General features: G+C 42.3%; 1 protein-coding gene across 15 annotated transcripts in view; it reads right to left on the reverse strand.

The window, feature by feature from the left end:
* Positions 1 to 3,890, reverse strand: part of CHN1 (chimerin 1) — a 146,363-nt gene extending 142,473 nt beyond the window's left edge. For 2 of the 15 annotated variants that reach the window (XM_065561849.1, XM_065561847.1), the window contains exons 1-2: positions 3,754 to 3,890; positions 3,360 to 3,491 (exon numbers count right to left, since the gene is read on the reverse strand). In XM_065561849.1, the coding sequence (XP_065417921.1) occupies positions 3,360 to 3,378 (19 nt within the window). In that variant the 5' untranslated portion in view covers positions 3,379 to 3,491; positions 3,754 to 3,890. Of the gene's footprint in view, positions 1 to 3,359; positions 3,701 to 3,749 lie in introns of those variants that run through there. The other 13 variants (XM_065561850.1, XM_065561852.1, XM_065561851.1 and 10 more) reach the window with 10 other exon arrangements.
* Positions 3,891 to 22,061: the final 18,171 nt, after the last annotated feature.

The following is a 22,061-nucleotide window of genomic DNA, read 5'->3' on the forward strand; positions in this document are numbered from 1 at the left end:
ACCCCATCTAAGCAATCATTAGATAATACAATCTTAAAAATGGAGAGAGGGAACATTATAACTAAATCTTCCTAAACATACACACCTTCCAGATGGCATTGGAAAGGATCTAGCAGACTTGGTGGATTTCCCCCTAAACCGATATAGCTGTTTATTTCTAATTTTTGCATGCTGTGTAGCACACAATGAACTACACACTGGCATACATAGCCCCAGACTGCATGTGTGATATACTGATAGTGCATTAGAAGAAATGCACTAATGAGATTACTGCATATTTGAATGTGTAAATCCACAATTAAACATCTCTCTACAAGGGAAAATTATATTGGAATAAGCTAAGGTGTGAATTTCAACTGGTATAACTGTGTGTATGGACACTTTTATTCCAGTTTAAGAGGCCCTTTTCAGTTTAGTTTATGTTGCTTTTGAAGTCGTTTAAGCTAAACCAATAAAAGCCACTTTTTATTCCGGAATAAGATCATCAACACAGGGAATTATACCAGTATAACTGTATTGGTTTAATTATACCAGTACAATTGGTAAAACTTTCCCCTGTCAACAAACCCTTAGTCTTCTTCTCCTTTTTGCATCATTTAAAACAAGCCCAACTTTTTTTGTACTCTAATATAATGTATGTGAGAGAGAGATAATGTATTTCATTCACAGTACAATCAACAGGGTTCTTTAAATAGTCAGAAAGAAACAACATGAAAGGTGAATGCAAAAAAAAGTGCATAAATAAAAGTTGTTTGAGATTTACATGAACAAATTCAAAGTTCTGTGTCTCACAACAACTATATTGCAGCCACACTCAGGGCTGGCTCCAGGCACCAGCTTAACAAGCAGGTGCTTGGGGCAGCCAAGGGAGAGGGGCGGCACCTGCGGCAATTCAGGGGCAGCAGGTCCCTCACTCCCTCTGGGAGCGAAGGACCTGCTGCTGAACTGCCGCCGCCGATTGCAGGTGTGTTTTTGTTTTGTTTTGTTTTTTTTTGCTTGAGGCGGCAGAAATGCTGGAGCCGGCCCCCAAAATGCATATTTTGTGCATTTATCTACATTTTCACTCACACCCCTGCATTAACAATTGCCAGCAATGAAGAAGAACTTTATTTGTTTTCCATTCCTCAAAGGAATCATTTGTATTTATTACCATCTATTGGGCTGATTCGTAATTTTATTGTGATTTTTTTATTCCCCATTTTGTGCTTTTTAAAGGGGTGAAGTCAATGAAGATATGACAAGTTACACCAGCTAAGGATCTGCAGGAGTCTTCAACTGGTGCAAGATATTATTAAAAACTAGACACAACAGAATGCACTGAGGACAGAGTAGAAGTCCTCACGTTACATTTCTTCACTCTTGTTAGTCTAAATGGCACTGGTCCATCCAAAAAACTCATGATAGAGGAACTTGACCTTTTCTATGTACTATCAAGTCTATTTATTTTGTAATTTACATTGTTATTTAAAAAAAGAGCAGCAGCATCACATCTAGTACATAAAATACATACATGAAATAAAACAAGAAGAGAAGGGAAAAACCAACTTGTAGATGACTAAGAAGTGCTTTTTTGTTATTGTTAACTTCAGTATTTGTTTTGGTTATTTGTAATTAATTATACAGTCAGATTATGACTGTGATGGAACTACCTGTATAACTTCTCACCTATGTAAGTAAAAGGTTCATAATGTAGCTCTATTTTCTACACAGTGTAAAAGTTGTTTGATTTTATTAATGTTTATGAATAACTGTGACACTTGTCCAGTACTGTTTGTCTAGTACAACTGCCATCTCTTTCTCTGTTAGGTAAATTACACTGATATAATTTAATATATACAATAATATTAGCATATAAACATCAAATTGCTATTTGGTCTCTATATCCTGCATTGGCAAAGGAGTGGACTTCAGCCCGAAACCTGCAACTGGCACCAAGTAAGACCCCTGCACCCACACTGAGGCCCCCTGAAGTCAGTGGGACTCTGCATAGGCACAGGGGTCCACCACAAGGCCTCAGCGGCAATATCAGGACCTACTGTTTGTTCCATTTTCAACTGTTTTGGTTTACAATCTTGGGCATCCTAAAAGATTGAAACAGGAAATATAAATTCAAATGACAACACTGTAGCTAAATACAATACCAGCTAGACTTCAGCTGGAGAAAACTGTTCAGTACACATGCTACATTTGGTCTTCAGGGGGTACAATATACTACAATAATTATAATCAGAAAGAGTGAAGAATCAAGTCTGATACTTATAAGACTTTGCACTAACCTCAGAGTCATAAATCGAAACAAATTATTTACACAAGGAGTAAAAAAAACATTAGAAACACACTTCACATAAATGGTAATTATGTAAAATTACTTACTGGAAAGCACTTCTGAATTAAGAGGCATCCATGAGTTGTTTATGAGAGCAATGAAATTGGTTCCAATTAATATTATGTTAATATTAATCATATTAATTTTTGCTTCCTTTGTATTGCTGGTTTTAGCATAATTAGGTAAATGGACTTTGTGCCGCCCAATACCTTTTTAATTGCAAAATAAGTAACATGCACAATAAAGCTTAATAATCTTATTTAAGAGAAACCACATGTTCAACAGTTAAAATTGTAGTCTTTACATTTTGTTTTCCAACACATTGTCTAATGTTATAAAAAGACTCAAAGCCAACATTCATAACCTCTAGATACTGTGTTCTTTCTTGAATTTGTATTATTAAATATAATTATAGAAACACATCTAATTGTTATGGGCAATTAAGCACTATACAGAGCTATTCCCAGAAGAACAGGGGTTGTCTCATTAGCTAATTCATCATTTTGCTGTACAATTCCTCTTGACAGTAGAGCACTTTTTAAAGCAGCATAACTTTTATTTATATTACCATTCAAATATACTTTCAGTGCAATGTCCATGGCATTGAGCTATCTCAGTAGCTAGTCTTGCGCACAGCACAGTAGTAAAAGCTTTTGGGCTATAAAGAACTAACTGGGGGGAGGGTATTTTTCTTTTGCAAAACCATCAACTTTATAGTAATAATTAGGTGATGTGTAACTAGAGGGCTCATGCCTGAGAATATCTGTAGCCTAATACTGCAGTGCCCAATAACTGTAGCTAGCTATTACTTTACAAGCCTGAAATTAACAGAAGGAGCACACGCCCATAGGCTCTGCCTTGGGAAACAATGGGAGAGACCAGCCTTATCTTGCTAGCCATCATCCCTGTATAAGGAACGTCAGACAGCCCAGGATTATTGTATAGCCACAGACATACCCCCACCCACTCTGCTTTCTCCTGGGAGCAGGATGAGCCAGTCGGAGCCCTACGTGTAAAGACGGGTTTTACTTACCAAACAAGGTTAGGGCCATTGTAAAGGTGCGCCAAGTCGCAGGATCACGTCAAGGCTGGTCAGACAGCACGGAATGGGCATTGGCCCAGCAGCTCTCCCATCAGCTGGGCGCAGAGGGGCAGGCAGAAAACCCTGCAATAAAAGTTAGACACAGTGTTGTCAGAAGCCCAGCAGGGAAAGCCACTTGCGGCTGCGATGCGCACAGGAGACAGTGGGGAGTTACAACCCAAGGGGGGCTGCTGAGCTAGTTCTCCCTGGCTCAGAAGCCAGGAGTGCAGCGCAGAGAAAGGGGCAGCGAGCAGCAGCAGCAGCTGTTGCCTCAGTGATGAATGCATGGCTATGATAGACAGTGCCAGCCCGTACTCACTCTCCGCCCTCCCACCCACTCACTCACACTGCAGCCTTCAGGCTCCGGGAGCCATCTTGCTTCACCACATGACCGGCTTCTCCTTCTCCTGCCTCCCAGACTGGTGTCTGCGGATGACTGCGTGAGTTCCCATAGCAACAGGGAATTCATGTGCCACCCCATCCCCAGCCTCCAAGCAGGCCCTGCTAGCCTGAGCTCAGGGACGGGGGGCACACAGCACCGACCCAGTTGTGGCTGGGCCCTGGGGAGGGAGGCAGGCAGGCACTGATTGATTTTGGGGGGCAGGAAACAAACCTGGAAAATCTCCCCTCTCCCAAACTCTGCCCTTTGGCTCTGAGCATGCAGCAGCTGCAGGCAGGGAATACATCTCTCACCTCCCCCAGCTGTGCATCGCTCAGCTCCCTGTGGCTCCAAAGCTTGTCTCTCTCGCCAACGGAAGTTGGTCCAATAAAAGGGGTTATCTCACCCACCTTTTCTTTCTCAACTTTGCAGTGTCAAACAGAGCTAGGGCGACTAAACTGCCAGTGTGAAAACAGGGGACAACTGAGGCACCAGCAGGGGCAGGGAGCAGCAGAGGATGGTTACGGGGTTAGGGAGGTATGCACAGGGTGTGAGCAGCTGTGGGGGAAGAGGAAGACTCAGGCTAGGGGCCTGGGAAGGGCAGCGTGGCAACAAGTCCCAGGTCTGGTTCAGGGTGGTTTTTAAGGTGTGTGTACACACACACACACAGCCAGCCAGCCAGCCACAGTTTCACTGGCTCAAGTGGACAGAGGCTGCAGCTTTCTAGAAACACTGGGAGAAAACACCTGTTTGGGTAATATTGAAAGGCACACTAGATCAGGTCTCAAAACCTGGGATATTCCTAGCTCTCTGGGATATTGCAGCCCTGATATAATGCAATTTACTTCAGCCCCTTTCGCTCCACAAAATTTTCACAACAAAATCTGTGAGGAAGGAAAACAATTAGATAATAGCCATATTCCATTTTAACTTGGTTTTATTTTAATTTTAAGAATAAAGGAGAAAAAACCGCCATGTGGAATGACAGTGAGTTTGTCTCCCATGAAGTATTGGCACAAAAGTGATCAAGTGTAAATAAAGTGACCTAGGACCCAGCTAGGGAGACTGGTAAGAGCATTCAGGGTGTAGGACTATGGGGGTTTGCAGAGAACATGCTGCTCTGGTCATTTTGGATTGCTGTTCTGGTAAGTATGGGAGTCCTTGTGAACTACAGAAATGCTTGATCCAGAGGGATAGCTTAGTGGTTTGAGCATTGGCCTACTAAACCCAGGGTTGTGAGTTCAGTCATGGAGGGGGCCATTTAGGGAACTAGGGTAAAAATGTGTCTGGGGATTGGTCCTGCTTTGAGCAGGGGGTTGGACTAGATGACCTCCTGAGGTCCCTTCCAACCCTGACATTCTATGATTCCAGCCTTAGGCCTGATCCTGATCCTGCAGGGAGTTACACCTGAAGCTTTCACTTATTTCAGCAGGAGTTGCACAGACTTCAGAATCATTCACCTGTGCAGAACACTTTACAGAACTGGAGTCTGGGAACAGCAGCATCACATTTACCCTATAATTAAATTTATTCTTTCTTGATAGTCACAATAATATAGTAATATGCTGTTGATATACACATACATTAATGTCCTGAAAGAGCAGCTTTGCACTGGAGTAAATCTTAGGGGAAAAACAGATCATTTATACCCAAGGAAATGTAGTTATTTACTACTTCATGTACCCTCCTTACAGTTACATCAGAGATTCATGCTCGGAGGCCTTTGGTAACCTCTCAGTCTCCATCTGTAAAATGGGGTTAATCCTTCCTTGCCTCACAGTGATATTGTATGAGGATTAGTTAATTAATGCTAGTACAATGTTCTGAGACTAAGGAACTATGGGCAAAATTTTCTAAAGCATCTATATGATTTAGGAGCCTAAATCCCATTTTCAACAGTGAGGTATTTATGAGTCTAAATCTCACTGAAAGTCATAATTCATTGGCACATAGTTCAACCCTCACAGTGCCACATAAAGCTGGTAGAAGAAACAGGGAACATGCAAGATTAAAAAAAAAATTACTTAAAAATTGAAACTATTGAAATTTATCATTAAAATTTCAACCAGCCCTATAGCTAGATGAAAAATGAAGGGAAAATGGATTTTTTAATCAAAATTTAGAAATATGAAATGTTAGAAATATATGGCCCTACTGCCACATGTTTAGACATTCCAGGGCCACACCTTTTAAAAGTGAAACCAAGGCACCAAATGGCTGACATGTCAGAAGAATAATATATTCTGCTTACATATAGAAACAAGAAAATTTGAAATGCACTGTTACCCTGAAAAGCAGGTACATAAAAATGGCAACTTCTTCTTAAGTAGATTCCCCTCTCCCCCCCCGCACCATGTGCATTGAGACAGATTTGCTTATTAGTGACAGAAATAACTTTCTGTTGCTTTTTATTTTTGTTAGCCGCGCTGAGCCAACTCAGCTGAAATTGAATGAGTGGAGAATTCCAATCCATCCTGAATATCAACCCAATTGTTTATAATTATAATAGGTTACACCTTTGCAAAAGCACTGAAGGCAATGGGGGCTGCAGAGGCACCACTGAAGACAATGAAATTGCACAGGTGTCACTGTGTACCTAATGTAGCCTGCAAGACCTTTATTTGTAACAATATGTAAGATGAAAAGAACCCAAGCTTGACTCTCAGTTTCCAGGAGAAACCCTTCACTTTTACCTATGAATTGAGCACATTTGATACAGATATCACTAAAACTATAAATAGAGGCCCACAATGCCATTTTTCAGCCTAGAACTGCACTTTAAGTGTTGTAAAGCTCAAAGAAGGCATATAGGCAATGTGATGGTCTGACGGGTTCAGTCACAGAGACTCCCCTTGATACTGTCACTCGATGAGCTGGGATACCACTGAGCACAACCCTCCTGCCAGAACAAGCACCCCTCCACTCCTGTCTTGCTGAGTTAGACACTCCAGTCAGCTCCAGCACAGACCCAGAGGTTGGGCCACGCCTCTCTGCAGTTCACTGAAACAGATTCATTCAGCCCAGGGGCTTCTCAGTTAACAGGGACTTTTCCAGCGCCCAGTGTTTAGCCTTTCTGGGAGCCTGAACCCCAAATAAATCTGTTTTACTCTGTATTAAGCTTATACAGGGTAAATTCATAAATTGTGCACCCTCTGTAACACTGATAGAGATATATACAGCTGTTTGCTCCCCCAGGTATTAATCACTTACTCTGGATTTACTGATAAACAGAAGTGATTTTATTAAGTATAAAAAGTAGGATTGAAGTGGTTTCAAGTAATAACAGACAGAACAAAGTAAGTCACCAAGCACAATAAAGCAAACACACACAAGTCTAAGCCTAATACATTAAGAAACTGATTACAGGTAATATCTCACCCTTAGAGATTTTCCAATAAGCTTCTTTCACAGACTAGACTCCTTCCTAGTCAGGGCCCAATCCTTTCCCTGGTACAATCCTTGTTAGTTCCAGCAGACATCTCAGGTGGTAAGCAGGAGTTTTCTCATTACTGGCAGCCTCCTTTGTCCTGCTCCATCCCCTTTTATAGCTTTGGCACAAAGCAGGAATCTTTTGTCTCCCTGGGTCCCCACTCTTCCTTCTAAATGGAAAAGTACCAGATTTAAGATGGATTTAATCGTCAGGTGACATGGTCACATGTCACTGTAAGACCTCTAGTCTCCATTGCCCATGGGCTGGCCCACACGTATGCAGGAAAGCTTTTAAGTAAATAAGGCCATTTACATCTGGTTGTTTCTGGAGCACCCTTAATGGCCTCCAATTCATATGTTTACATCAGTGATACAAGTTTATATCTTATTCTCCTAACTCCAGATATAGAAGTAATACATGCAAACAAATATGATGAACACACTTAGTAGATTACAAGCGTTCTAATGACATTATAGAAGGGGTATTTAGCGTAAAGCATATTCCAGTTATGTCATATTCATAAGCATATTTCCATAAAGCATATGGACTGCATCATTACAGATTTTTTTTCCTGTTTATCAACTAGAGCTGTCCAGAGAACAACAATTCTGTTTTGAAAAAACTTTCAAAATTTGGGTTTGTTACAAAAACAGAACTGTGGCTGAAGGTTTTTTTGGGGTCAAGGACTCTCTGCGGTGGAACAGGAAAGAAAGAAAGACTGCAAAGTGTGGTGGCTAAGGCACTATCTTGTGATGTGTATCCCTGTTCTGCCTGATTCAGAGCAGAGTTTTTTCATTCCAAATCACTATAAATTAAGTGGAGCAGGGACTTGAATCTGTGTCTACAACTAATCCCACTGCAATGAATGGAGCCAATTTTTGTGCATAAAGACTGTTCACATGGCCAAAGGTTGCAGGATTAGGCCCAATAGGTGTATAAAAGTAGTGCAGTCTTTCAGCAAAGCAGTTACAAACTTAGGTCCGCAGCATTCACTTCCTCCATCAAAATTTGAACTTTTTTACCCAGTGAATTCACTTGCTTCCACATAACAGTTCAGACTATCATATTATTTAGCTAACTTCTGTTCCTTAAAATATCCCACACACATGGAATTTTGCAGTCAGTTTTCAAACCAGTGCCCCTACTCCAACACTCTAATGAGTAGAGCTGTGTAGAGGATGGAAGTTCCATTTTGTGAAAGATTTTGAGATTTCAAAATCTGGTTTTGTTCAGAATAGGAACAAAAACTGAAATGTTTTGAAGGAAAATTGAAAAAAAATATTTGTTGCGGATCAAAACATTTTGTTTAGACAAAAATGAAACTTCAATTTTGACTTATTTTGTATTATACAATACAAATCTTTAAACATTGAAATGAAAAGTCCTTTCAAAACAAAAAAGTCAAAACATTTAATTCCAAAACTATTGAAATGGGATGTTTTGACATTATCGGAACTTTTTCTTCCCTATTTTTTTCTGAAATGAAAATCTAGTAAAACTGACCCAATTTTGCAAAGCATTTTTATATCAATGGAATATGGTTCCATCATAGCTTCTCTGACCACCTCTGCTAGTGAGAAATGATGCTTTCTTTGGAGAAGAAAAAAGGGATAGCGAAATAGAAAACTAAGATTTGTGAAAACAATGTAGAGCACAAAACTGCCTTTTCCACTCTACTTAAAGAATACGTAAATTCCCCCCCCCCCTTTTTTTTAAGGTGTTGGATCTTTAAACTGTTTTTCTTATATTTCCTGGAATTAAATAGCCAGCTTTTACTCCAATTTCCTTGAATTAAATAACCAACTTTTACTTTTCTGCTATACGAAAGTGTTTCCTGTTATTTAACGAACTTCTCGTTTACACCAGCAATATGCTTCCTATTCAGAGAAAGTAACACTTTTGTTATAAGTATTATCAATGCTAGAATTGTTAGAATCAGTGAGATTAATCTGATCACTTCTTTTCACTCAGTCTGATGTTATCTCTACTGCTATTTCTATTACAGCTTAAGTCTAAGGAAGCGTATCAGTCATTTCACAATTACTTATTATGGTGATGTCTTTGCCAAAAAGTATTCTGAGACTGACCTGAGTTTTCAAATCAATATGACATGCTTAAACAATAACTCAGATGACTTATTGGTGCAGACCATTATTCTGGCTCCTATCCTAGCAGCCTGCAGAAAACAAAGGAACCACAACAGCCCCTGGAAAAATTTGCTCAGTATAGGGCTAACATTCACAGCCTGGTGCTGCCCATCTCCCCTGCTTCCCCTGGCAGAGTGACTTGCTGAGGATGCAAGGGGGAGTGGCCATAGTCGTGCCAGCCTTAAGTCAGTGCTTTGCCCAGAGGCTGCTCTAATTTACCCAAAGGGCATAGCAGCCCCTGGAGCAGGCAAAAGTGTGAAGGTGATGTAAATCTATCTCAACCCCCTGTCCTCTTGGGGGAGGTGCAGCTCAGAAAGACTAACCCCAAACTTAACAAAACAAACATTGTTCCTTCCCCCACACCCAGTGGTTTGAATGAAACTGAAATTAATATGGCTCTTTGTTTAACAATAACATTATCTTAAAATTACATAACACCTTATCATGCCAACACATCTTAGTACACCAACAATAACAATGATTTAAGCACAACTCGGTGAAGTATACTCCCAGCTAACTCCTAAAAAGTACTGAGCAACCACAATTCCCACTGGACACAGTGGGCACCTTAGATCCTCAGCAGCACTTGGGATCAGGCCCTTTTGGGCGCAGACCAGGTTGTAAATTTGCTCTTTATAACAGAGAACACTAAACCTGGGGCCCAATCTAAGGCAGTGGGAATTTTGATTTAAATTGATTCAAATTTGGACCCCCATCCCCTTTTTAAAGTTTTACAAAATGATTTGCTTTCTTATACATTTATTTCTTATAAAAAAACAAAACCGGGTGCTAAATATTTATAATCTTGAGAATTTTATTCCACTGGTAACAATTTGAAGAAAGGGAACATTGAGTCTAAAACATACCTTGAAATATTTGTTTGTGACTAATATTTAACACTTTATTTGCTACTGAGAGCAACTAGTAAAGGTTAATAATTAATATACTCTTTGTGTGTGGGGTCAATCTGCTTTGGAAGGGGAATGGATTAGCAGTAGTTCTCAAACTTTTTTTTTCCCTGCAGACCACTTGAAAATTACTGAGGGTCTTGGCGGACCACTTAGTGATCTTTCCAAATGTTGTTTGTACCGTTAGCTAACTCTTGCAAAGCGCTTTGGATAAAAGCACTCTATAAAAAAACCCCTTAATAATAATTAACTTTTTTTGTTCTACAAACAAAAGCACACAACTCATATTTTAATGTCAGTAGTCTTACCTTTCTAATGTGATGGATGTGCCCTCTCTCCCCCATCACTGCAGCACCTGAGCTGCGGCTGGGAAGGGGGGGTGTCTTTCCCCCCTCTCACCCACCTTAGCAGCCCCCTAGCTGAGACTGGGAAGCAGGGCTGTCTCTCCCCGGCAGCCGCAGCCTTGGAGCTGGGGAAAGTCGCCTCTTTCTCTGGCTGCCACAGCCCTGCACGTCCCAAATTCCCCCTCCCCCTCTTCTCACCCCACTGCCCCCTCCCAACTACCCCTCTATTCCCCCCCAAGGCCACCACCTCACCTTACATGTGCATCTTCTCCAGGGTCTAGGCACCTAATTAGTGGAGCCATGCCTGCACAAGTAAATAACACCATTGAAACCAATAGGTTGGCAAGATCAGACACTTACCTTCCAGTTACTGTAAATCTCATTTGTTTCTGATACACTGAAGATAATTCACACAGCTTCTTTGTCTTCCTCTTATCCCATCAACTGCAGTCAGATTGTCATAGAACCATCTGCTATCTTCGTCTATCTGAGGCAACCCAATCCAATTTTGGCTCAATCTATAGTTGCTTCCTTGACTATGCTGCTCTGGATCTCTTTCCTACCACCCTCTCCTGCTATTCTGTCTTACCAGGTCCCCTTCATTCATTCATTCATTCATGTGTCCAAACCAGTGAAGTTGTGTTTCCTGGATTTTGTCTGCCATGTCCCGGACGTTGACTTCCATCCAGGAATCTGTCTTTGTGCAGCTCCTCTTAGGGCGCAAAGTCATCTCATCACAAACACCTGTAGGCATTGAATGTCTCTATCACCCATGCTTCTACACCATACAGCATTGAGAGGTGCACCAGCATTCTACACATTAGCGCTTTTAGTCTGAGTGGCATATAATTGTCATAAACAACCCCTGAGATGTTATGCCACACTCTTCCAGCACTCACCAGTTTGGACTGTATCTCTCTGTGACAAAGTTCCTCCTCTGCCTTGGTAGGTCCTGCACTTTCTGGCAGATTTGCTCAACTCAGAGGTTCACGACAGCCCTCAGTTTGGCCGCTTTTGCTAGAGGCTCAAACCTGCCGTTCACTCGACTAACCTCATCGCTGGCCAGCATAGGGGAAACGGAGAACTAGCTCCGCGGTCTCTGTTGTCCCACCTAGTGGGTCAGAGACAGGCCAGATCCCTTCCTAAATTAGATCTTCGCCTCTAGTGTGTCTCACAGACCAGGTCAACTCCTCCTGTGTCAGATAGGGAGAAACGGGGCCCGCCCTCTACACCAGGTTCCAGCCCAGGGCCCTGTGGATTGCAACTGTCTACAACATCTCCTGTATCAGCTGCGTGACAGCTACAACTCCCTGGGCTACTTCCCCATGGCCTCCCTCCAGCACCTTCTTTATCGTCACCGCAGGCCCTTCCTCCTGAAGCCTGATAACACTTGTACTCCTCAGTCCTCCAGCAGCACGCCTTCTCACTCCCTGCTCCTTGCACGCCCAGGGCCGGTGCTACCATTAAGGCAAACTAGGCGGTTGCCTAGGGCGCCAAGATTTGGGGGCGCCAAAAAGTGGTGCCCCCAATTTGTTTTTTACAGTGTTCCTGGGCTGGATTGCCGGTGGCGCGTTGACACGTGTGGCTCAGACTCCCTCTCCCAGCGCAGCGGCCGCTCCACTTCTCCCACCTCCCAGGCTTGCGGTGCCAATCAGCTGTTTAGAGCTGCAAGCCTGGGAGGGGAGGAGAATTAGAGTGGGGGCAGTGTGCTTGGGGAGGAGGTGGAGCAGAGGTGAGCTGGGGTGGGGAGCTGCCACATGGCTCCCTGGGGGGGGGGAACTGCTGCGGGGGGAGGCACCTCAGGGCAGGGGGGGGAGTTGCCATGGGGGAGGGGACACCTCAGGGCAGAGGGGGGGTGGGGAGCTGCTGCAGGGGGGCGGGGGGGGGGCGCAAGGTGGAAGTTTCGCCTAGGGCGCAAAACTTCCTTGCACCGGCCCTGTGCGCGCCCCACACTAACTGATGGGAGGTCCTTTTAAAACCAGGTATCCTGATTAGCCTGCCATAATTGATTCTAGTAAGTTCTTAATTGGCTCCAGGTGTCTTAATTAGCTTGCCTGTCTTAATTGGTTCTAGCAGGTTCCTGATTGCTCGAGGGCAGCCCCTCCTCTGGTCACTCAGGGAACAGAAAACTATTCATCCAGTGGCCAGTATATTTGCCTTCTACCAGACTCCTTCACTTAACTGGTCTGGGTCTGTCACACTCACATTCAAGCTCACCATTTTCTGTAATTCAACTGCTAATGTACTTGAACTGGTTAGCCTGGTTTAGTCTTACTCCATTAACATATGTCCAATTTCCCTGTGGCACCTCTACTGGTCCACAGGACCTCGGTCTTAATCATGCTCATTTTACATAAGAAACTAAGAATGGCCATACTGGGTCAGACCAATGGACCATCTGGCTCAGTATCCTGTCTTCCAACAGTGGCCAATGGCAGATGCTTCAGAGGGAATGAACAGAACAGGTCAATTATTGCATGATCCATTCCCTGTCGTCCAGTCCCAGCATCTGGCAGTCAGAGGCTTAGGTACACCCAGAGCACGGGGTTGCATCCCTGACCATCTTGGCTAATAAGTTAATTGAGGATAGGTCAATCAATGGCTATCTAATTTTTTTCATCCCATGTCACCTTAGCTGGGCATACCACTGGTTTACTATTTCTTCTAAGTCTTCTTTTGAGGATGCCTTTTGAAGATGTCATCTGCATATAGCCGCTTCTCACCTTTTGCTATTGGGATCTTCCTGCTAACATAGTCCATCAATATGACAAACAGCAGGGGACTAAAAGCTGACCCCAATGCAGTCTGACTTTCACTTCAAAGGGGCTTGTTATTCCAAAACATTCCGATCACTGTATTCACCAGAGTTATTAAATCCTCAGACACTCCATGTATTGTCAGCACTGGTGTGAACATCCTTTTGTCCAATACCTTATAATACTCCTTCCCTTTGCATCTAGTTTACGAAATGCTATAAATCTTTTTGCCAGCCTGCTATGGGTCATTTTCAAGCTCAGTATACAAACTCTCTTTGGCCTTCTTCACTGCCCACTTGGCAGCTTGCTTTGCTTCTCTGTATTTGTTTTTGTTTACGCTCAATGGATTCATCTTTTTATTTACGCACCATTTTCTTGTTTCCACTCACTACTTGCACTTTGTCAGTCCACTTCCCTTTCCTTTGGTTTTCTCTTTCTGCATCATTCACAAACCTAGCTTGTTTTCTGCAAACAATATTACATTTACAAACAGATAAATTAAAGCTGTCCTGTATTAATGGAAAATAGTATAAATAAGGACATTGTGAAATGTTACCTGATGAATAGCTTTGGCATCTTACCATAGATACAGCTCCTATATGACAAGATCTCTTAACAGCAGGAAAACAGCTCTGTAGATACCTTGTCATGTGTAGAATTTAATTTAGCTTCCAATGTGTAATCTCTGAGAGTCTACTGCAGCAGGGAGGGGGAACAAACAACAACAAAGGCTGCATCATCAAATATGTTCAGGGTTCACGTTATCTGTAATGGAACATTCATTTGCTGGAAAACAATTTGGCAGTTTTCATACCACTTTTTCAGTGCATTATCTTTGAGATTATATAGCACAATTGAATTTATTTAAAAATCATAAATAAAAGTTAGATGATTATGCCAATTATGCTTTCTATTTAAATAAATGTTTACATAAATTATATTTTAGTGATTTCAGTGTAACATCAGGCCCACTGTCCTACAGATTTATGAATGTACGTAACATTTTGACCAATCTTTCAATGACTGGGACAGCAGACCTCCTGCCAGAATCAGTGTTGGATTTGTATGGATTTTGTACTTATCGCAATAATCATCAATTACATGCAGTAGCATCATAAGTTTACAAGGCACTTTACAAACATAGTTGCAGAGATGTTCCCCACCTCAAAGAGCATGCTTGGACCTGGACTGTAAGCAGAATTTTCATGACAAACATTGCCAGTGTTTTACCGAGATCTGTGCCAATTTGTAGTTTTCTACAGTAATCAAATCTATTTTAGCTACCAGGCTTTGCAACTGGTTTTTGCAAGGGGTGGACTAGCAAACTATGACTGGGCAGAACAAAGTTTGACTAAAATAACAGCTTAATGAATAGAGTAAATTTTCAATTAATGCAATATATGCATAATATATTGTCCCCATTCCTCATGTTCTAAGTCATAACTATCAGTCTCACTGAAAGCACATACAACATAACATCTGATCAATATGAATTGCAATATTTCACATGATGAGCTGAAGCAGTTCAAGATGCAATCAGTGGCATGTGGGTCTACCAGACAATGGGTCTACCAGCCCAGATTTTGGGCTCTATCATAGAAAATAAAAAAAAAACTATGTTTATGGATCAGCACAACAGATTAACTTAAGTCACCAACCCATATACTATCCTTTACGGCTAGATTTTTGCACTTTTAACTACCCTTGGTGGAATTCTCTTCCTAAAGTAAACAAAGTCAGACTCAATCTTCACTGTTAAACCTAAATTAAAGCTGTTTACTTAATGTTTGTAACTTTTTGCTGTATTTGTTTGTTTTAATTTTATTAACCACTATTGCTTTTGAATTGCACCATGTCAAGTTAACCAATTGGGGGGGGGGGAAGCTCCCCTTTGGTTACACTTTTGAAGAAAGTTCTTCCTTCCTTAGTAGTTTGTCATTTATGCTTACTAGGAGACTTATATTGTCTCCTATCCATGGTGGCATTCCATGGAGTCCTTTGAGAATTGAATCATGAATTTCTATTACAGAGGAAAGCCAATATATGACCTCCAATTCGGGGGAATAATGTATGAACTCAGTGGAGACTCCCCTGGATTGAAGGAGACACATGGGCCTGAATTTCTTCCATAGCCCCTTTTTTTGTCCCCACACAACAGAGTTAAAACCACCTCAGAATTTTCCAAAACCACTTTCGGCCATCTTTCAACTGTCCCATCACAAATATGGAGAATGTATCTGGAGATCTACACTTTTGAGGAGGGCAGAACAATGACCAACTGAAACTGGAGTACCATAATAATTCCCTCATTGTGTGAATGCAACTGCTGTTGCCATGTGTGGAAGCTACATCCATGGATTCAAGGCAGGATGTAGCCCTTTGCATGGAGGCTGCTATCTCATCACACAGATTCAGAGGTCAGCTATGATGACAGAAAGGAGACTTAAGGAGGAGAACAAGGAGACAGGAAGTACGCTCGCTTATACAGTCTTTGCTTAACAACATATTTAAGCAGTTTTATTTGGGTCTCCTCTTTAAATGTAAGGGCCTGATCCTAGAAACCCTTACTTATACCAATAAAGCTTATTGGAGATGGTTAAAATGTTTCAAACTCAACGCAGTGCACAAAGGAGAGGGGGGGAAGGGGATGTTTGAAAAATGGCCTCCCCCACAAAATGAATTGTTTCACATTTTTTGACTTTTTAATCAACATTTTTTATTGCAAACATTCTCAAAATGGTTACCAGAAATTTTCATTTACTGGAAACTGGGCTTTCTGGTGTACAAAAACTTACTGATAAAAATTTTAGGGGGGAAATGTGGAAATGGGCACATCTAGAACCCTGTGAAATGGAAACTTCACAAATTTTCACAATTTTTTTTTCTAGTTTTCACCCAACTCTAATCCTTATACATGGGAAGCCCCATCCATTCGATAGGAGTACTCATGAGAACGGAAACAATTACCCTAAAAGTTTATAAAATTGGCCCATAAGATTTCAAAAATAATGTTAGACCTAGTTACCTGACACACATGGTTTAATCTGAGATCCTATAATTTACTGAAACAAGTTCCCTTCAATCACGCCAGTTACAAAGGAAAAATATTGTTCTTTTCCCCGCTTCTCTTGCTCCTATTGTTTAAGGATGGAAGCTGGAAAAGGATAACCACCTGACAGAATGAAACTGGGTGCTAGACTTAAAAATTCTCAAGCCATTCACTTTCATTATAGTCATTAACATGCAGCTAGATAGTCATAGGAGACAAAAGAATCGAGTGAGAAAAGTATCAAATGGAAAACAGTCACTACCATGACATGGTGGCAGCCCTACAGAGTGCTATAGGCTTGATCCTGCAAAGTGATAATCACCCTCAATAATCACTGATATCAATCTGAGTTGAGGGTGCTCAGTTCCTCATTGGTTTGAGTCCTGAATCAGCAACATTTTCTAAGTGTTACTTTCTCATAGAAACGGGTTCCAGACTTTACCCAATGCAAGCGACATCAAAATGGGCTCTTCACAGCAAATGATAGGAGGATATGCAAGATAGTATGATTAAGGAGTATGTTACTAGATTAATTATAGCTGCAGAACAAGGGTTTTATTTGTGACTGGGCTGTGCACTTAACAACATGGACTACCACGAGCATGTCAGACCTGTCGTCGGCTCACTAAACTGGTTTCCCATAGAATACGGAGTCAAGTTCAAGGTCTGGATGTCCTGATCTTCAAAGCACTCCATGACCTGGGCCCCGCATACCTAAAAAGATCTCCTAAAACTCCAGGATGAGGACTGTAGTTGACAGCTGTGCTCCTCAGGCACAATGGAACATACTTGTAAGTATACATTGTAAGTAGTCAAGTGTGCACATGCCTGAGCAATATACAGACGTTGGCAGTTGTATGCCAACATAACTTGCATCTACCAATGCTTGTAGTGTAGACATGACCTAAGTGGGTCTAAAAACAGATGTCATTAAATTGATGGAAGCTGGGTTTTGTGTCTAGACAAGACTTTAGAAAGTGATCATTTTTCCATGTGTTGCAACTCATGTCTGTAAATTATCTTAACAAACCATTTAAATAAGTTTCCTTCTTTAATTAGTGCCTTTCATAGGGACGTTTCTCAGTAAAAGAAAACATGAGTTGCTGTAAAATGTGGTAGAATATCTGAAATATATATATAACGTCATGAAACTTAGTACAGAGAAATGTTCTAAATATTTTTCATTTACCACTAGATGGCATTTTTTCCACGGAAATCAATGGTAGAAATCCTTGGTTTGGATTTACATGTAATAATAGGGAGCAGGAAATAATGGGAAATGAAAATACTTAGCTGATTCAGTTAGTAATTTAGTCTTGATTTTCTTTTGCAAGTAAGAGGCCATTAATGAAAGCGCAATTGAACTAGCAAATTTATGAGGTCCTCCTTCCATTCCATTCTGTTTCTCTTTGGATTGTGAGCTCTCTCATGGGAAAGCATATTCATTTTTCAGAGTAGCAGCCATGTTAGTCTGTATCCGCAAAAAGAACAGGAGTACTTGTGGCACCTTAGAGACTAACAAATTTATTTGAGCATAAGCTTTCGTGGGCTACAGCCCACTTCATCGGATGCATAGAATGGAACATACAGCAAGAAGATATTTATATATACAGAGAACATGAAAAGGTGGAAGTAGCCATACCAACTGTAAGAGGCCAATCAATTGAGATGAGCTATCAGTAGGAGAAAAAAAGCGTTTGAAGTGATAACCCCGATATATGTGGACAGAGTTGGCAACGGGCTTTGTTGCAAGGATAGGTTCCTGGGTTAGTGTTTATGTTGTATGGTGTGCAGTTGCTGGTATTTGCTTCAGGTTGAGGGACTGTCTGTAAGCGAGGACTGGTCTGTCTCTCAAGATCTGTGAGAGTGAGGGATCATCTTTCAGGATAGATTGTAGATCTTTGATGACGACTTCTGGGTATTCTTCTAGCTCTGTCAATCTCAAAAACAGATCAACAGAGCCAGAAGAGTACCCAGAAGTCACCTACTACAGGACAGGCCCAACAAAGAAAATTACAGAATGCCACTAGCTGTCACCCTTCAGCCCCCAACTAAAACCTCTCCAGCACATCATCAAAGATCTACAACCTATCCTGAAAGATGATCCCTCACTCTTACTTCCACCTTTTCATGTTCTCTGTATGTATAAATATCTTCTTGCTGTATGTTCCATTCTATGCATCCGATGAAGTGGGCTGTAGCCCACGAAAGCTTATGCTCAAATAAATGTGTTAGTCTCTAAGGTGCCACAAGTACTCCTCATCTTCATTTTATGTCATGTACAGTGCTGAACACATTGTCAGTGCTTAATAATCCACTGCTGGGGGGAAGCTCCTTATTTTTAAATGAAAGACAATTCTAAGCCCTTTCCTGGCTACTGACAGGAGACACAGCTGTGTGGAAGGGCTGGGGGCGGTACAGCCGCGCCTCCCTTTGTGTCCTTCCCATGAGTCGCCCTCCCCGCCCCATTAGCTCCACACCACTGCATGCAACTCCCAAATCTTTACATGGTGCTGTAAGTTCTAATAGATCCCCACGTTGGGGGCAGGGAGTATTACAGGTCTCCTTTGCACACCTCAAAATCATGTGCATTTCAACCACCTTGCCAGCAGGAAGCTTGCCCTTGCCTGGAAACTCCAAGTGGCCAGTAACCGATGCTTCAGTGCCTCTTGATATAATCAAATATTAATCAAAACAAGAATTTCCCCAACTCTGAGGGGAACTGGGAGAAGGAGGAGTGAAATATAAGGAGAAGGAAAATTACATGCAGGTAGTTTTAGTCACTGAAGAGTCACTAAAAGCCTCCAGGGATGTGTCTGCACACAATTTTATAGCAATGTGGATAAATTAAATTGTTAAATAAGAACCAGCCACAGCAAAATTCACCAAGTAATCAGAGCATCAATACACCATCCAAGGAAACAGTAACAAGAAAGTGTGTAATAAGCAGTCACTTACCACAGACAAGTGTCCATTAACACATTTGCTACCACTGCCCTTTGTAAATAGGATTGCATGGCAGGAGAGACGGGGCTTCCACACTATTGCTGAGATGTGCACTAGCATGTTTGCAAGGAGGATCAGGGCCTGTGCTACTTGTTCCCCAAAACACTACAAATTATGGGCTTGTCTACGTTGGAAAGCTTTGCTAATACCAGATTTTCTTCTATAATTACACAGGTACAACTATACTGAAACAGTGCATCCACACCACTTTGTTTAAGCTATATAAGTCATCGTGTCCACATGTGCTTTTTTGAAATAGCCACACAGCATTCTGGGCAGATGGCCCATGGTGCAATGTTCCAGTGATAGACAATGCATTCTGGGATTTTTCTTGCAGCACATTGTGAGATCATAGAATCATAGAATCATAGAATATCAGAGTTGGAAGGGACCTCAAGAGGTCATCTAGTCCAACCCCCTGCTCAAAGCAGGACCAATTCCCAGCTAAATCATCCCAGCCAGGGCTTTGTCAAGCCGGGCCTTAAAAACCTCCAAGGAAGGAGACTCCACCACCTCCCTAGGTAACGCATTCCAGTGTTTCACCACCCTCCTAGTGAAATAGTTTTTCCTGATATCCAACCTGGACCTCCCCCACTGCAACTTGAGACCATTGCTCCTTGTTCTGTTGTCTGCCACCACTGAGAACAGCCGAGCTCCATCCTCTTTGGAACCCCCCTTCAGGTAGTTGAAGGCTGCTATCAAATCCCCCCTCATTCTTCTCTTCTGGAGACTAAACAATCCCAGTTCCCTCAGCCTCTCCTCATAAGTCATGTGCTCCAGACCCCTAATCATTTTTGTTGCCCTCCGCTGGACTCTTTCCAATTTTTCCACATCCTTCTTGTAGTGTGGGGCCCAAAACTGGACACAGTATTCCAGATGAGGCCTCACCAATGTCGAATAGAGGGGAACGATCACGTCCCTCGATCTGCTGGCAATGCCCCTACTTATACAGCCCAAAATGCCGTTAGCCTTCTTGGCAACAAGAGCACACTGTTGACTCATATCCAGCTTCTCGTCCACTGTGACCCCTAGGTCCTTTTCTGCAGAACTGCTACCTAGCCATTCGGTCCCTAGTCTGTAGCAGTGCATGGGATTCTTCCGTCCTAAGTGCAGGACTCTGCACTTGTCCTTGTTGAACCTCATCAGATTTCTTTTGGCCCAATCCTCCAAGTTGTCTAGGTCACTCTGGACCCTATCTCTACTCTACAGCATATCTACCACGCCTCCTAGTTTAGTGTCATCTGCGAACTTGCTGAGAGTGCAGTCCACACCATCCTCCAGATCATTAATAAAGATATTAAACAAAACCGGCCCCAGGACCGACCCTTGGGGCACTCCGCTTGAAACCGGCTGCCAACTAGACATGGAGCCATTGATCACTACCCGTTGAGCCCGACGATCTAGCCAGCTTTCTATCCACCTTACAGTCCATTCATCCAGCCCATACTTCTTTAACTTGGCGGCAAGAATACTGTGGGAGACCGTATCAAAAGCTTTGCTAAAGTCAAGGAATAACACATCCACTGCTTTCCCCTCATCTACAGAGCCAGTTATCTCATCATAGAAGGCAATTAGGTTAGTCAGGCACGACTTCCCCTTCGTGAATCCATGCTGACTGTTCCTGATCACTTTCCTCTCCTCTAAATGTTTCATAATTGATTCCTTGAGGACCTGCTCCATGATTTTTCCAGGGACTGAGGGACTGAGGTGAGGCTGACTGGCCTGTAGTTCCCCGGATCCTCCTTCTTCCCTTTTTTAAAGATGGGCACTACATTAGCCTTTTTCCAGTCATCTGGGACCTCCCCCGATCGCCATGAGTTTTCAAAAATAATGGCTAATGGCTCTGCAATCTCACCCGCCAACTCCTTTAGCACCCTCGGATGCAGCGCATCCGGCCCCATGGACTTGTGCACGTCCAGTTTTTCTAAATAGTCCCGAACCACTTCTTTCTCCACAGAGGGTTGGTCACCTTCTCCCCATGCTGTACTGCCCAGTGCAGCAGTCTGGGAGCTGACCTTGTTCGTGAAGACAGAGGCAAAAAAATCATTGAGTACATTAGCTTTTTCCCCATCCTCGGTCACTAGGTTGCCTCCCTCATTCAGTAAGGGGCCCACACTTTCCTTGATTTTCTTCTTGTTGCTAACATACCTGAAGAAACCCTTCTTGTTACTCTTAACATCTCTTGCTAACTGCAACTCCAAGTGTGATTTGGCCTTCCTGATTTCACTCCTGCACGCCTGAGCAATATTTTTATACTCCTCCCTGGTCATTTGTCCAATCTTCCACTTCTTGTAAGCTTCTTTTTTGCGTTTAAGATCAGCAAGGATTTCACTGTTTAGCCAAGCTGGTCGCCTGCCATATTTACTATTCTTTCTACACATCGGGATGGTTTGTTCCTGCAACCTCAATAAGGATTCTTTAAAATACAGCCAGCTACTGGAGATACCTACTGGAATTCCAGAACTTGATGACAAACTCCCATGATTCCTTTCCTGGTATCCCATAATTTGTCTGGTTTTAGGAGGCCAGCACCATTTTCAAACTGCTGTCACGTAGCATGGAGGAAGCACGGCTGAGCACTGATATCCTGAAAGTCGTTAATACAAACAGGGTGCTCTAGATGTACTGGGAATAA

Source organism: Chrysemys picta, chromosome 11 (assembly GCF_011386835.1).
Source record: "Chrysemys picta bellii isolate R12L10 chromosome 11, ASM1138683v2, whole genome shotgun sequence".
NCBI lineage: Eukaryota > Metazoa > Chordata > Testudines > Emydidae > Chrysemys > Chrysemys picta.